This window comes from Schizosaccharomyces cryophilus (assembly GCF_000004155.1).
Source record: "Schizosaccharomyces cryophilus OY26 unplaced genomic scaffold supercont4.1, whole genome shotgun sequence".
Classification (NCBI taxonomy): domain Eukaryota; kingdom Fungi; phylum Ascomycota; class Schizosaccharomycetes; order Schizosaccharomycetales; family Schizosaccharomycetaceae; genus Schizosaccharomyces; species Schizosaccharomyces cryophilus.
Genome location: NW_013185624.1, coordinates 1,791,750 through 1,807,164, shown reverse-complemented (window position 1 = coordinate 1,807,164; position 15,415 = coordinate 1,791,750). Strand labels below are relative to the sequence as shown.

At 36.7% G+C, this 15,415-nt stretch overlaps 8 protein-coding genes across 8 annotated transcripts; 4 read left to right on the top strand and 4 right to left on the bottom strand.

Annotated features, from left to right (window-relative positions):
• Positions 1 to 842: 842 nt before the first annotated feature.
• On the top strand, positions 843 to 1,864 carry SPOG_02909 (uncharacterized protein; the record flags this gene model as incomplete). The annotated part of the gene is made up of 2 exons (XM_013165570.1): positions 843 to 1,725; positions 1,794 to 1,864. 2 exons carry the CDS (start codon positions 843 to 845, stop codon positions 1,862 to 1,864), a joined length of 954 nt encoding a protein of 317 aa, XP_013021024.1.
• Positions 1,865 to 2,697: 833 nt separating this feature from the next.
• SPOG_05723 (uncharacterized protein) lies at positions 2,698 to 2,930 on the bottom strand (the record flags this gene model as incomplete). The annotated part of the gene is made up of 1 exon (XM_013166692.1): positions 2,698 to 2,930. The coding sequence occupies one exon, from the start codon at positions 2,928 to 2,930 to the stop codon at positions 2,712 to 2,714; it is 219 nt and encodes a 72-aa protein (XP_013022146.1). The 3' UTR covers positions 2,698 to 2,711.
• Positions 2,931 to 3,042: 112 nt separating this feature from the next.
• On the bottom strand, positions 3,043 to 4,022 carry SPOG_05047 (uncharacterized protein; the record flags this gene model as incomplete). The annotated part of the gene is made up of 2 exons (XM_013166630.1): positions 3,417 to 4,022; positions 3,043 to 3,347 (listed from the first exon to the last, which is right to left on the bottom strand). Exons 1-2 carry the CDS (start codon positions 3,868 to 3,870, stop codon positions 3,043 to 3,045), a joined length of 759 nt encoding a protein of 252 aa, XP_013022084.1. The 5' UTR covers positions 3,871 to 4,022.
• A 586-nt stretch (positions 4,023 to 4,608) lies between these two features.
• On the bottom strand, positions 4,609 to 6,375 carry SPOG_02910 (uncharacterized protein). Its single transcript, XM_013165571.1, has one exon. It carries the CDS (start codon positions 6,024 to 6,026, stop codon positions 4,821 to 4,823), a length of 1,206 nt encoding a protein of 401 aa, XP_013021025.1. The 5' UTR covers positions 6,027 to 6,375; the 3' UTR covers positions 4,609 to 4,820.
• Positions 6,376 to 6,533: 158 nt separating this feature from the next.
• SPOG_02911 (Mre11 complex subunit Nbs1) lies at positions 6,534 to 8,944 on the top strand. Its single transcript, XM_013165572.1, has 7 exons — positions 6,534 to 6,717; positions 6,765 to 6,818; positions 6,867 to 6,955; positions 7,009 to 7,157; positions 7,199 to 7,278; positions 7,319 to 8,493; positions 8,535 to 8,944. The coding sequence occupies exons 1-7, from the start codon at positions 6,681 to 6,683 to the stop codon at positions 8,805 to 8,807; spliced, it is 1,857 nt and encodes a 618-aa protein (XP_013021026.1). The 5' UTR covers positions 6,534 to 6,680; the 3' UTR covers positions 8,808 to 8,944.
• Positions 8,945 to 9,042: 98 nt separating this feature from the next.
• Positions 9,043 to 10,396, top strand: SPOG_02912 (SAGA complex subunit Sus1). Its single transcript, XM_013165573.1, has 2 exons — positions 9,043 to 9,149; positions 9,199 to 10,396. The coding sequence occupies exons 1-2, from the start codon at positions 9,097 to 9,099 to the stop codon at positions 9,440 to 9,442; spliced, it is 297 nt and encodes a 98-aa protein (XP_013021027.1). The 5' UTR covers positions 9,043 to 9,096; the 3' UTR covers positions 9,443 to 10,396.
• A 143-nt stretch (positions 10,397 to 10,539) lies between these two features.
• On the top strand, positions 10,540 to 12,403 carry SPOG_02913 (2-oxoglutarate and Fe(II) dioxygenase domain-containing protein 1). The gene has a single exon (XM_013165574.1). The coding sequence runs from the start codon at positions 10,599 to 10,601 to the stop codon at positions 12,141 to 12,143; it is 1,545 nt and encodes a 514-aa protein (XP_013021028.1). The 5' UTR covers positions 10,540 to 10,598; the 3' UTR covers positions 12,144 to 12,403.
• Positions 12,386 to 15,315, bottom strand: SPOG_02914 (U4/U6 X U5 tri-snRNP complex subunit Prp1). The gene has a single exon (XM_013165575.1). It carries the CDS (start codon positions 15,182 to 15,184, stop codon positions 12,461 to 12,463), a length of 2,724 nt encoding a protein of 907 aa, XP_013021029.1. The 5' UTR covers positions 15,185 to 15,315; the 3' UTR covers positions 12,386 to 12,460.
• Positions 15,316 to 15,415: the final 100 nt, after the last annotated feature.

Genomic DNA, 15,415 nt, shown 5'->3' with positions numbered 1-15,415 from the left:
TTTATAAAAAAGGCGATATCTAGTATCCAAAGGTAATCGTTTCTATTGAGTATTTCTCGCAAAAATACAACGCGTGGTAAGAATAGATTTGGGTAATTCAATAACGATTAGCTTGAATTCATACTTGACACAACACTTGCCATATTTAATTTCGACAATTTAAGGATATAGTCAATCTTAACTTATTTTGATTCTTACTTTTTATAATGCTATTTGCATTTTTACAAGTAAGCATGGATTGATTATGTAGTTAAACGAAATTTTTTGACTCGAAGAGGAATAAAAATCAGTCCAGCTTTAATTACTCCGTAACTATGTGTACACATTTGGCAACGTAAACAAGACAAGAAGGTGGCTTTGTTTTTGGTAATACTTTCGTAAATTATACTATCCAGTAAATAAACAGCGACTTTCATAATTTGTATGTAAATAAAGCGTCTAAACCGAGGATCCCTTACGTCGATCCAAATCTATGTAAACTTTTGGACAAGTTTCCTGAAGCCAATTATGTAATTTCTATCCAATTACCTTTCACTTACAAGGAAACTTTATGCGTAGTAAAGTCGGTAAAGAAAAAATCAAATTTAGGCTTTGCGGAGACAGAGCCAATGATATTGCTTATCGTAATTTTCTACGCCTTGGTCATTTTATTTACTTCCCCTCAAATGTCGCATGTAAACAAAAGGTTGGTTCTAAGCAATCAACGAGAGACAGTTCAAGCTTAGGTAATTTTTTCGTCGTATTTTGGAAAAGGATATATACTTGTACAATTTCCCGTATTTTCTCCATCTTCCCATCATATTTAATACTTTTCTGCTCACTTTACATTCTAAATCATCATCATGTCTTTCGGTATTCAATTAGAAAACGATTTTAAATCCATGAATTCATTGTTTGAAAGTGTTTTTTCTCCATTTCTAGCCGTCCCCTCCTTTAAACCTGTCAATCCAAGAACTAGTCGGTTGAAGGATTCTTTTATTGTCCCCATATCACCATTTCCTTCTTCACTTAATTCCACTTGCTTTTCCTCCAAGGTTAATGAAGGGTCTCTTCCCCTTTCGAAGCTTAAACTAAAGCTTACTGAACCCCTAAATACTTTATGGCTTGCACTTTGGAAGGCTCAAGTATCCGCTAAGGATTCTTGTCTGTTTCGAAGTCTCCTTTTAAAAGATTTAAGTTTCTCTCAAATCTTAAATGAAATAATTGTGAGCAACCAAGATAGAAATATTTTTATGGATTCTCATCAACCAACGTACATTGTGAGGAAGCTCAAGAACAACACTCTTGAGAATACCCAACTTAAAGAATTGCAGGGTTTATCAAATCCTATTAATACCAAAAAAGATCTTTCTAATAATAGTGCTACCAAAACCATCGCTAGGGTAAAACAAAATTTACCAATCCCGAAACCTGCCAAGTTATCGCTCGAAACCCAACTCGAAACCAGTGCAATAACAAATCCTCTCAACTATGCTTCGTTGTCGTACCAAATTCCTTGGATTGCTGATTGTTTTTCATTGACCCAACAACCCTTACATGTTTCGAATCTTAATGCAAGTGACATAATATCAACAAAAGAAAAGAACTACTCGATAATTTATCCAAAGAGATGGAGCTGTGGAAATTCGTCTCAAACCTCCTTTATCTCAAATGGCTCTTATTATATCGGTCTCGCCCTTACAATTTTGCTTTACTTACAATTTACCACATACTCACTAAAGGACTGTATGGGTTTTTTCTTGGAAATTCAATTCAATTTCTTATTCTCCAAATACGAACAACCTTTTATCCAGATGGCATTATATTTCCGGTACTATTTAAATTGTCTCACCCCGAACAATCAATTAAAGAATTGTTGTTTTAAACATATATCACCGCTCACTACAATCAAAATTTCTTGACAAAGAAAAAGGATAAACAGCTCTCTATTGAACAAAACAAATTAAAGCTAAAATAACCTCTTTACAAAATGTTTCTCATGTTTGTCGTAACTGTCAAATGTTTAATCGTTAATTAATTGAAGTAAACTAATAAAAATAAAAAACAATAAATATTTCCTTTTTTCTTCGTTAGTTTTTAATGCAATGATTTTTATGGTGAATAAATAAATCTTGACAAACGAAATCGTCCACACAAACGAATTTCGGCTACAGTTGAAGCTTAAGAGCTTATTAACGTAAGCGAGTAAGTTATAACAGAAATCAGATTAAGAAAAAAAAAAAAATTTAAATTCCTCATCTTGGAGGTTAAGTAAGGCTGTTTGTTAATCAGTGAATCATTCATCAACAGCTCTCTAATTATATAAAAGTTTCTATGAATAGCCATTCTTGAGTCAGAATTATTGAAAGCAAAGTACAAAGGAACTTTGCCAAGAAAAGCAAACATTATACATTCTCATATGTTACTTTAAAAAATCTACGGCCGCACCTAGGCGAAAACACCAGTTCCCGTCCGATCACTGCAGTTAAGTGAAAACGTTTGAGGGTCCCGTAGGTGGTTGGAGACAACATGGGAATCCGGTGCTGTAGGCTACTTCTTTTGGTTGCTCTTTTTATTCTTTTATACGTCGACTATTGCCTGTAATCGTTTTCTCAACAGAATTTTATTGCAAGTTGTTCCTTTACAAGTGACAAAAGACTAATTACGAGTTCAATGAAAAGAAATGAAACGATCGCATTTAATTGGAATGAAGAATAAGAATAATAGTAATATTAATATATGCTTGCGTATAAGGATCTAGAATGATCAACGATTCTCAGATTACGGTTCGTTTCAGTTATTTTATAACAAATCAACCTATTCATTCGGTTGGCAGAAAAATGCATGCATGCCTTTCTATTTTCCACTTTTCTTCGCCATTTCCAATTCATGTTGACACAAAGAATAAGTTTGTAGTCAAAATTAAACACAAGAATGCTTAACAAAGGCATAGAAATAAATACTTCTCCGAACGAATTGCTTGTAATGTTCTCTTTTTCCACTTAGTGGCTTTCAATTGGAAGAGTTAAGACTCATGAGAAAAGAAAGGTAAACAAATTAGCATTAACTTTGAGTGGTAGGATTGCTTTGCAGCTCTATTTCTTCGTTCGTAGTCGTTGGCGGAGGAGCTAGTGCATCATCTCTTTGTTGATATCTTGGAAGTGTAGGCGAACCGGTGTTTTCAGCTGAGCGCTCAAATTCCATTCCAAGGCCAAAAACAGTAATGTTATAAAAGCCACAGCACACAAGATCAACGACAAAAACTCCCGCAGATCCAATTAAGACTGAAACACCTCCAATTACGACTACAACACCTAATATAACCTGTGCAATAGTTCTTGCTACTTTGACAGCGAATGAAGAAGAATCTACTTTTTGTTAGCAAACATAACGGCATCTTTCTTTTGTTTTCTGTTTATCAAAAATGCTTCACTTACAATAAAATAGACCAAACAAGCTTGTCCATATCACAAGCAAAGGGCCTAAAGGTGCAAGAAGGGCCCAACTTAATTTATCGTCCGAATATACTTGTTCCAGCCAAGAAAGAAGTTTAAAACTGTATGAAATTGCTAATGTACACATCAACGAAAAAAATAATGTTGAAGGTAGACGCTGGCTTTCATCAATAATGACAAGATTATCAGAAAAGCGAAGGGAAAGTTGTTTCAACACTTCCTCATAGCTTTTCTTTATCAAGGCGATGGAATTTTGTGATCCATTCCTGGGCGTTTTTTTGCTATGTTTGGCTTTGACAGAAGTTGAATTGGAAGGGTTCTTTATGTCTTTTGGTGTATCCAAACAAAGACCCTTCTCTAAATCAGCACTGTAAACATTAGCATGGTTGTACGCAGGAGGGTCGCTTGAATCGAATTTCAGCTCCTTTTCCGACATCTAAAACAAATAAAGAGAAATTTCAATGAATAATTAGCAAAAGAGCGTCAAATACCAAGCTGTCGATCCGTATTCGATGCAAAAATTTCGCAAACGCAAAACTCATCAGAAGTAGCAGCCAAAACTAAAGAAGCTCTACCTGGTCATTCCAAAAGCACAAAATGGAAGTCAAAATCAGCCCAATTGGCAGGAATTGAAGAAATAAAAAGTTGGCTCCAGCAAGAAATTTCGCATCTCTTACGCAACATTTTCGCTCAGGATAGCGATGGGTTCGGTTGCGCTATCTCTTATAGCGATTATTGTTAATAAATCGTTGAAGATACGTTTGAGTCACAAGGAACAAATAACAAGTTTCGCGTTTGTTTACATCTCTGTAAACAAAGCAGATCTCATTTTTCCGTGAACTGTTGAACAACTTTTTACCTTGAAAGTGAGTAACGGCCTACAACCAAAAAGTAGCCCTCATGGGTTCGTCAGGATCAAAAGAAACCTATGAATTTCCTTTTTGAACTGAAGGAACTGTCTACGGCCACACCTAGGCGAAAACACCAGTTCCCGTCCGATCACTGCAGTTAGTACTATGGTTGGAGACAACATGGGAATCCGGGGTGCTGTAGGCTACTCCTTCTTTTTGCTGCTCTTTTTAGTTTTTTCGTATTATAATTTTAGCTTACACAAAAGTTAATTTACCAAAGGAAAAGCTGAAAATAACAGTAACTTATATTCTTAAAACTTGAATGTTTATTTAATATTAACGAACGTAAAAAATAGAAGACGAGACGTAATAAAAACGAAAGTAAACATGAAAAGTTGGAAACCAGAAACTAAAGTAAACAAAAACGAAGCACAAAAGGACATTATAAGCGCAACATTATAAATAATGATAACATACCATAAATAGAAACCGAATTAAAAGAGAAAGAAACAAGAAAAAAAGGGGTCTTTCTTTTTTAAGTGCACAGGTAGCTTTGGGAGTTGCTAATATTATCAGAGCAACCGATAGGTTTGGTCAAATGAAAGAAAGGCTGCATATAAATGCTCTTTTTTATTTGTCTAAATCGTTGATCTTTGCAAATCTCCAGATCAGACCTTAATTCTTTCAGCCATTCAGTCATTCTTAAACGATGAGAACTCTTCTGAAATAGAAGGGAATCCTTTGGGCGGTATGTGAAGATGCAATCTTCATCGTCATTCCGTAGTACTCCAGGAGCAATGGATTTAATATAGTAGTGAACAGGGAAAGCCTTAGCATTTACTCCTATAGAGAGGATAAAAAAGAGCCAGCCGAGATCGCCTTTAGAAATTTCTACATCAGCAAAATACTCCTTGCAAACTTTTTCTCTTTTCATTACAATCTGTTCGGACTCATCCGCAAGGTGCATATAACATAAAAATCGCTTGTTACTAATAGCTGCCCAATCGGACTGATTTTGAAAACGGTATATATCATCTGGCTTTACAAGATACATACGAATATTTCCAACCTTTCTCTGAGCGCAATGATAGTGAAACAATGTGTAAGTCCCATTCTTCACCTGCTGGGATATATAAACAAGCATAGCTCTCCAAATGGAATCCTGTATTTCTTTTGGATAATAGTCGTATAAGAATACATGTCGGATTAAAATTGGCATGGTAAAGTTTCCTGTTGCAAAATGCATGCAGAGACTTAATGCATCCGATCTATACTTTCTAAAAAATACGTCCATGCGTTTCTGTACAGTAACTTCGTCATCCTGAAATTCGTAAACCTTTTCTTCCAATGGGGTATGTTGAAAAACGGAATCTTTAGAACATTTTAAGTATAATTTATTTTGACGATTCATAATCGTGCATGCTACTCCATTGGAAAATGGATTTCTAATCGTAGCGTTGTCATTTTCAGACACAAAAGCTTCCCTGGATAATGAAAGACAGTCTTCTGAAATCACTTCTTTACCAAATTTCGATAGAAATAATTGATCTGATACTTGTACGTCGACACCTTGAACAAGTTTTCCAGGATTTGACGAGACCACTTTAGAGTTATTTTCACTCGGACTAGAAATCAACTGTTGAATGGCTTTGGTTGTTTTCTTAAAGAAGGAATTGTCTTGCTTCTCATCAAGGTACTCTAACATAGGATCTGAAAATAACTGGGTTTTCCTGCTCGACATGTTCAATTGCTATAAGATAAAATCTAAAGCGTCTAATACGTGAATGAAGTTTCTTATATAAATATCTCGCTCATATTCAAGACGATACGATACCTCGCCACATCAATGATCCGATGACTTTCAATAAGCCTTCGAGCAAGCCACAATTTCCTAAAGTTAATCGTTCACGAGACAACCTCATGAAAACTGACTTTATGATGTATTCCTTTGTACCCTCTTCTTGATTGCCTGACATGATATAAGCCACTTTTACATTTCGCTCATATTTGCTTAGTGGTTTTGGGTTATTAACAGCGCTGCGCAACCTTCGATAAGCCACATGTTGTCTGACATAGAAGGAATTTCATTAGAATAACTTTATTTAACAAGTAAAATCTGCCAAAGTTGATTTTCTTGCGTTTATTTTTCCATTCATTAGATGCTTTTTTTCATTGTTTCCAGTATAGTACGATATCACATGTTCGGTTAAATAAAACTTTAATTTAAACGAATTTTCAATGAACAAGACAAAGCTGAGGGTGATTCGTTTCAGTAGCTTTTTGCCTTTAGCAGTTAATAGGATTTAAAAGCGTAGAGTATTTTGTTGACAGGACCGCTCTGAGGTCAGAGAAAATTTAAGAAGATTCCTGCTTACTGTGGTCCATTGAGTTAATCATGTGGGTTTTGTCTAGCAGTGATGGTAAATTGAAAGGTACTGATTCAATCAGATTGTTTTGAGTGTTTAATAACATTTGAAAGAAACCTCTAGAGCTCTTTTGCCAGGGGCGTACATTCTTGGGCGAAGCGTGAAAGGTAATTCATCATTGTGTTAACCAAGTTTTCATTAACATATAAACTTAGATGATTCCTCAAACATTCAGGTTGTCTCGAAATCTATCAGCAAAAGACACGTTCAAATTACTGTGTCTCCGCCGAAAGCGAATTTTAATGTAGGGACTTTAAAGTGACTTTACACCTTACGGAGCCGTTTACTAATTTATAGAAAACCGAAATTCCATGCGCCATCGAAATCCAAGATTTAGATACTAAATTTGGGACAGCAGTCAATGACGAGCGTGTCTGTCCGAGACAAACTTATGAGAAAAACGCTTCACTAGAATTTTCATTAGGGAAATGCCCGACCAAATTTTAGTAAGTTGCTTTTATGTTACCATTTACTAATTTAAACGTAGCCTCCAATGGAACAATATTTCCATTTGCTTTGATGATCAAGAGACCATGGCACGTTGGTCGACGCCACTTTTACTTATCGGTAAGTTCAAGGAAACCAAATAAACAAAGCTAACAAATAGGAGTACCTAACTCAATACATATCAACCATTCCATTACACATTTTGTTCCGCGTAAAGATTCTTTATCTTCTGTGAAGGTAGCTTTGGCTTATATAAAGGATATAAAGATTGTGAATGAGTCTTTTGTTGAAGCTTTAGTCAACGAGAAAGAAAAATATTTACAAAATACTAATCTAATTCCTAAAGATATCTCATACCTTTCTACAGGAAGGAATCATAATGCCTTTTTCCCAAAATCCGCAGGCGATTTAAGGAATTCTTTGGGAGGTTTAAAGTGCTGTTCCATTGATTTAGATCAAGAACTTCCAAAATTACTATCCCTCCTTGGCTTAGATGTGCATAGACATCATACAGACGATGTACAATTTTTGACATCGTATTATGGTGAACGAAATATTGATTTTGTAATCATTTTAAAACAAAAGGTGATATCTACAATTCTTTCTCAAAATAAAGTATTTTGTCTTACTTTTAGCGATCTATGGAATATCCTAAAAGAAGATAACCCGAAAGAAGTGTTGCATACGAAAAAAACGAGCCATCAACAGTCAAAATCCAGTGCGCCTTCTACTTCACTAGCAACGTCTGAGAATGTTTTGGATGAATTATTCAGTAATTTTAAACCCGTTCCCCGTTCTCCAAGGAGTAAAAGAACTCTCAAGTCCGAAGGAATGTTGAATGTTTCTAAACCCAGGCCTCCCAATAGCCCTCTTAAAAAGGATTATCGAGAAAATTTAGAAGAAGAAAGGAATGCTAAATTATTTCCTGATAATTCAAAGCCTTTATCTGTTTCTTCAACAGGTAGAGAGTCGTTAGATAGAACGCCGTTACATGAAAGCAATCCGGAACTTGGAAAGTCAAAAAAGAAAACGAATAAAAAGGATATTGGCGATAAATCGAAAGTGATTTCTTCTCATTTTGCACCTCTCACATTATCTACTGCAGGAGAATCAGAATCACCTAATGTGAAAGTCAAAAAAGAGAGGGAAACAAGTCCATTACTTTTGAAAGCAGAACACAACGAGCCTCCAGATACACCACTTTCAGAAGAAAATTTACCAAAAAATCTTGGTTCAGTGGAGTTTATATCTATCCACCTACCCAAAAAGAATGAAAAGAAGGAAGCGGAATTCTCAAAATATAAAGATAGACCAAACTTTAAGAAATTCAGAAGGGTGAGTTTACAACATTTGACTCAACTACTAACTAGAAATAGCAAGGTAGTAAAGTGCATGTAGCACCACCAGTGTTTATACCACTTTCAGAATCCCGGAAGGGACAAAACGAAGTCATAGACATTGATATGGACCCTGTCCCCCAATTGATGAAAAAAACAAATACAGATACGCGTTCTCCAGAGCGGATTTCTCAACAGGGCTCTATGGAAATGCGCATGGATGAACAAAATCTCGGGGATAAAAGAGATGCTAATGAGGACGAAGAAGACGAAGAAGATGATGAGTTTGGTGACTTGAAATTTAGATTTTAGTGTATGTTGATCTCTTAAAGAGCGAATTATAAATACAAAGTGCTCTCTACTTAATTAATGTTAATATCACTAATACCTTTGTTTCTAATAAAAAGCGCATGATTACAAAGTTGACGATACAATTCTTCATAGCTAGAACTAGAAATGTAAGATGAACAATCACTCCATTGCTCCATTCTATATTCAATATTTTTTAATAAATTGGAAAAAAAATCTTCTAAATATTTGAAGAAGGCTTTCTTTGAAATGGGTATTTAGCTAACGTGTATATATAGCCTTAACCACTATCATGACGACTGAAAGAATCAGTGAACAGCTCCACGAAAATGGAGATTATGACAGGTAAGTATTTTTCTCTTTTCAAAAAATACCTGATAACTAATTCATGCAGACTGGCTAGTGATTTAGAATACAAGTTGGAGACTTGCGGATGGGCGTCGCAGTTGCGAGACTATACAAGAGGCATTGCACGAGAAAATACGGGAATTGATTTTAAAAAACTGTATGAAATTACTTTGCAAACAGCCACCGAAAGTATACCAGATTCTATTAAAATGGAAATTATGAAGGACATCAAGTCTAGTGTTTTAAAATTGGCATCTCCTAGTGAGGGTTCAGAAAACCAAAAAACATAATTTATTATAATTTTATTGAAATCTTTCAAAAATGTTTTTCCCTGGACACCACATGGTTGTCGCTCTTGGACAGAAGAAGAAAGTCTTGGTTCTACAAAAATCAAGCTAGAACGAATGATATGAAAAGTCTTCTATATCTATGTTTATGAACGTCATTCAGTGGTTTGCAATACCAAAGTTACAGAGACTGTTTGAGAGATACATGATTCCCAACTTAAAATTTTGAATGTTTCTATCAGAAGTATAAGAGAATATAAATGCTTCTCTGTGACGGAAATTCAGCGACTACCATGAGAGCTTCAAGACCATCTTTCATGGTTCTTTTTTACTTTCCCTGAGATGCAAAACGCGTTTTTGGTTGCCAGCCTGTTCTTCGAGAAGCCTATATCATTTTCACTATAAAGTTTTGTATCCTACAGACGGGATCTACTTGTCTCTGAGAATTGGATAGCATGATGATAACTGCTTACTGAGCATGAAACCGATACCTTTAAAATTCAGTTGTCTACAATGCGACAAACTGTGTTTTTCTTTTTTCATTGATATTTGTGTCTACGCAGTATGCTATTTTTTCCTATCTATGGCTATGTAACAAACTTACAATGAGCTTACAGGAGCGAATGGATTCCTTCTTACCTCAAAATGGACCAGATAATTTTAAAAAAAAATATATATATATAGTCGATGTATATGGAAGTGTGAAGCTCAATTTAGATGGATAAGTATTGGATTCCGTATTATAATCTACCTTTGAACTATCCACAGAAAAAAAAAAATTTCATTAGAATCAATCTATCGTTGCATCCGAGGCTATCAAAAATCCGAATATTGATAAATTGATTTTATTGATTACCATAGAAAGAAAATAAATATCTAAAAAGAAGATGGATATACTATTTCGTTCACAATCCTTGAAAATCTACTAATAATAAAGAAAGAAGACATTCACCAAACACCAAGGATTGTCTTACGATTCTTTAAATTCATAGAAAAGATCATAAGCTATCATAATACTCTTCATTTGTGAAAGAATTTTGTAAGGTGGGATGCTTTTTTCGTATGCAGTCAACACATGATATATCAACGAAATTTTAACCCATACACTAGCGAACCAAAACAAACCAGGGCCAACAAACAAAGAAGCCAAGAAAAAGGGATGGTAGACAGTCAAAACCCATCAATGTTGGACAGATTTTCTCCTCATGTTTTGGATATAGAAGAGGCAGATCGACTTGCAGGTGAATACAAAAATAGTGGACCATACAATCATGCAGTGATTCAGCCAGTGATCAATGATACATTATTAAGAAATGTTCGTAAAGAACTTATGAACAATATTCATTTTACAGAAAAGGTTACGGATATCTATCGTGTATGGCAAACAGGAGATCTTGCAAATTTGGACGGCCTAGACGAAAATGAGAAAAACATGCTCAAATATTTACATCAGCTTCGTGATGCTCTTTATTCAGAGGAATTCCGCACGCACGTGCAGAGAATTACTGGATGCCCTCCATTGTCTGCCAGCAAAAAAGACTTGTCTGTAAACGTTTATGCCAAGGGCGGTCACCTCATGAACCATGATGATGTGATTGGAACTCGCTGCGTTTCCTACATTCTTTATTTGGTTGAGCCAGACGAGGGCTGGAAGCCAGAGTATGGTGGTTCTCTTCGCTTATATCCCACTCTGCAACCCTCATTCCCAGCCGCTGATTTTTGCAAAGTCATCCCTCCTCAATGGAATCAACTCTCTTTCTTTCGTGTGAAACCAGGACACTCGTTCCACGACGTGGAGGAAGTCTATGTTGATAAACCACGTATGGCTATTTCTGGTTGGTTCCATTATCCCCAACCCGGTGAATTCGGCTATAACCCTCAAAATGTCGATTCCGCCATTTCTACTTTACAATCTCTGACCATGAAAATGGATTTGGAATTGCCAAAACTTTCTAATTTTCCAGTAGCGAAACCCGAACTACTGTCACAGGAAGATACTAAGGTTCTTTCAAAGTACATTAATCCGTTGTATATTACAGCTGAAGGTATTGACATGCTTTCAAAGCGCTTTTTCAAAGACTCGGCCATTGTTCTTGTTGAATTTTTGAATCCCGACTTTTCTAAACAATTGTTACAGCAGGTCGTCGGTGCCGAAAAGCAGCCTACTCCTAAACATGCTTCTGAAGTATCGTTTCCTTGGAAGACTTCTATCCCTCCTCATAAACATCGTTATCTTTATTTAGACCACGAAGAGCAAGGTCCTGATGTTTTACTCCCTATGGAATTGCAACGCCTTCCTGCCTTCCAACGCTGGATTCAGTTAGTAAGTGGCCTTCCCTTGGAATCTTTTTATCAAATTGGTCGTCGTTTCCGTCCCGGTTCCGATTTTACCTTAGCTTCAACCAACGAAACCGCAACTCTTGAAGCTACTTTATGCTTATCTCCTGGTACCGAGATTGCTAATACAGAAAATGGTGCGTACAGCGTTTATATGATTGGCGACGAGGACCCTGATGCCGATGCCGCTGTTTATAAAGGTGATCAACAGGACGATGGTATCTTACTCTCATTACCTGCTGCTTGGAATGTTTTTTCCCTGGTTTACAGAGACGAAGGTGTACTTGAATTTGTTAAATATGTGTCCGAAGCTGCCGGATCAAGCCGTTGGGACATATTCTCTCAATGGAACCCTATCCCTGAGTAAAGCGGTAATAACATAAAATATGATCTATAGAAAATTTTTTTTTTGGTTTCTTTGCTGTGTTTTTCATAGTAATAAGCTTCGTGAAGCTATTATTGTCTGCAGGCTTCTAAGAATAGTAGTTAATTATCTGTTCGCATTAATTTGAATTTAGTATTTGATATATTTAAAAAAATCAAATTTTGTTGATTCTCGCTTTTAGAAGATTGGTTTTATCTAGGGTTTAGAGACTTTTAAATAAAAAACTTTACTTTCCATTCATTATCCTCTAAATTCTTAAAATATCATAACCTAACGAAATTAATATACATAGTAACATGTTAAAGTCTATTAGCAGCTTCCTTTAACAATTCAGGTATACTTTTTCTAGCATTTTTCACATCCTTCGTTATGGTTGGCCAGTAATACCCATGACGGGGATCAGCAGTTTCACAGTTTCGAATAACCTCTTGTTGTTGCTCTTGGGTACCTATCTCAAGACTAAACTTGTAAAACCAAACCCAGACATCACCATTATCCTGATCTGCCTTGATAGCTTTCATGAACCATTCGTGTGCTTTTTCTGGTTTTGACTCGGAATACAGCATTCGGGCAATGGTGCATAAAAGGTAAGAATTGCTTTCACACTTACGCAAAGCATCAGTGGCTCTAGTTTTTCTTTGGGCTCTAGGTTCCAACCAGATTGCTTCTGACCATAGCAATCCAGATGATGGACATTCTTGTAAAGCTTTAGCTAACGCTGCTTTTACCTGCGATACATTTCCAGCGCTGTTTTCCATTTTTAACACTTCAAGCCATAAAAGCTCATTCTTAGGATTACGAACTTTGGCTCGGTCCAGAACGACTCTTGCACGTACAATAGTTTCTTTTGCTTCTAACTTAGCAAGCAAAATCCACAAAGGAATGGAATGAGGACATAATTTTGTACCTGTTATATATGCATCCCGCGCTTTCCCTGCGTCATTACCATCTTCTAAAATCTGTCCTTTCATCATCCAAAACTTATCGTAAGTAGGAAAAAGCTTTAAAGCATCTTCTAACAATGCTAAGGCTCCTTCCAAATTACCCAAAACTCTTTCCAGCGAGATAGACTTTGTCCAAATTCTTTCTGAACCGGATTCTATGCGAGCACGAGCCAGCAATTTCTTGGCCCTTTCGTCTTCATTGTTGACGAATTCTAGTTTAACGGCAGCAAGCCATATTTCTTCACTATTGGAGTTATAATCAAAGGCTCTGCCTAAAATATTCCTTGCTCCATTGACATCACCAGTATTTTTCCTTTCTTTAGCATATACAAGCCAAAGTATTTCGGTTCTAGGACATGCTTCAACAGCTTTTTCTAAGATCGAACAAACTGTATCAGTAGATCCATAAATCTTTTCCGTTTCAACTGCACGAAGCCATATGTTCTCATTTGAAGAATATACACGGAGAGCATAAGCAAAGACTGCTCGAGCACAATCAAGACATTTTGAGATTAAGAAAGATTGTGCATCATCCATCCAAGTATCTAATTGATCTTCTTCATCTAATCCTATAGATAAACAAGTATTGATAATTGCTTGAGCTGTAAGGACAGCACCTTCTTTTTCGCATTTTTCAGCTTCGTGAAGCCACTGCTCGCGTTGCAACATACCTCCACTTTCCTGTAGTTCGGCAACACCACGAGCCATAATTTTCTCAACCCTAGAAACGTTTCCCTGTTGTTCTTCTAAACGTGCAGCTGCTATCCATACTTCGTAAGATGTACGAATCGTCTGTCTAGCTTTGTTCAAAACCTTTTGAGCATTTTTGTAAGTTTCAAGTCTTGCAAGCGCAAGCCAAAGATCAATAGACATCGGAATTAGTTCAACGGCACGAGCAAGTAAAATTCTCGCATTAGTAACTTCTTCTTCCAAATTTACTGCTTCTTTCCACAAGCCAACAGAAGTAGGATTGAGTTCAAGGGCTTTTTTAATGATTCTCTTCTTCGCAGAAACTTGGGTTTCCAACCGTTCTGCCTCTAACCATAAAGTTACAGAATGAGGAAGATTCCGAACCGCGTCAGCAATGATTACTTTCGCTTCATCAACTGGATGTAAACGTATAGCTTCCATCCAAACATCTTCCGAACGAGGACAGTTATCGCACCCTTTCAGTATAAGGATACGTGCTTGACTGTTCTTATTAGCAACTTCTTCCAAACGAGCAGCAGCTACCCAGCCAGAGGCATGTTTGGGATTGGTTTCAATCACGCTTTGAAGTAACTTGCGGGCCTTTTTAACATCCCCCAAGTCTGTGTTGTTCCTGGGTATCATGCTATTCAAGCTCGTCAGATACCCCTTTGGATCAACCGTAGAAGGAGAAGTTAAGTTTGTAGAGGCTTGAGCAAGCTTAATGCCTAGCACTTTGTCACGAGCAGCACCAATTTCAACAAAGTTTGTTTTCGTGCCGTTTTCTGTTGTACTATCTAAACCGGTTTCGCCATCGGTAGTAACAGTCGACTCTAGCTGCCCTTCGTTGCGTGCGCTCGCTAGGACGAAATCACTAGTAGCATAGAATCTTTCGCGCCTGGGCTGTTTCGGCCTTTTTTTTCGGGTTAAGTCACCTGGTTCAGGTATATTCAACCAATCTTCATCAGTCAAAGTGGATAGACCACGCTTTAAATCGGCGAATTGAGAAGATACTTTTGGATTTTCTTTTTCATATCGTTCATGCTGTAATTGTTCCTGCCGCTCACGTTGAGCTTTTCTTCGTTTGCTTAAATTATCTTCCACAGTCTGATAAATACGATCAGCCTCTTCGTCTTCAGCACCGTACGGAGCTGTTGCAAAAAGTGCCACTTCATTTTCCGGGTCTTGATACCGAGGATCAATATCGTCTTCTTCAGGCTCTTCGCCGGATTTCCGTTTGTCAATAGCTGCTTTAACAGCATCCTGTGAGGGTAACTCTTGGGCGGGACCCAAATCGGAGCGTGTTGTAAATCCTGTTGCACCGCGTCCCACGCCTGCAATATAATTAGGAGGCGGTGCCATGTTTAAAAAATCTGGGTGGAACGTCGCCATTTTGCTGATAATGCAAAGAAATTGACAATTCCACTTATCACCTAGTAATTCATAAAAGTGCTAATGTAGAAGCGCGTAGGAAACGAAGTCTTCGTTTGTAGGTATGTGTATACTTTAAGGCTGAAGCTTCGTTAGACTTTCAATTAAAATTACTAATTTAATGCTTTGTTTTCCATTATTAGAATAATACAAAAATTTATGTATATACATTTAGTTTTATCCATTTGCATA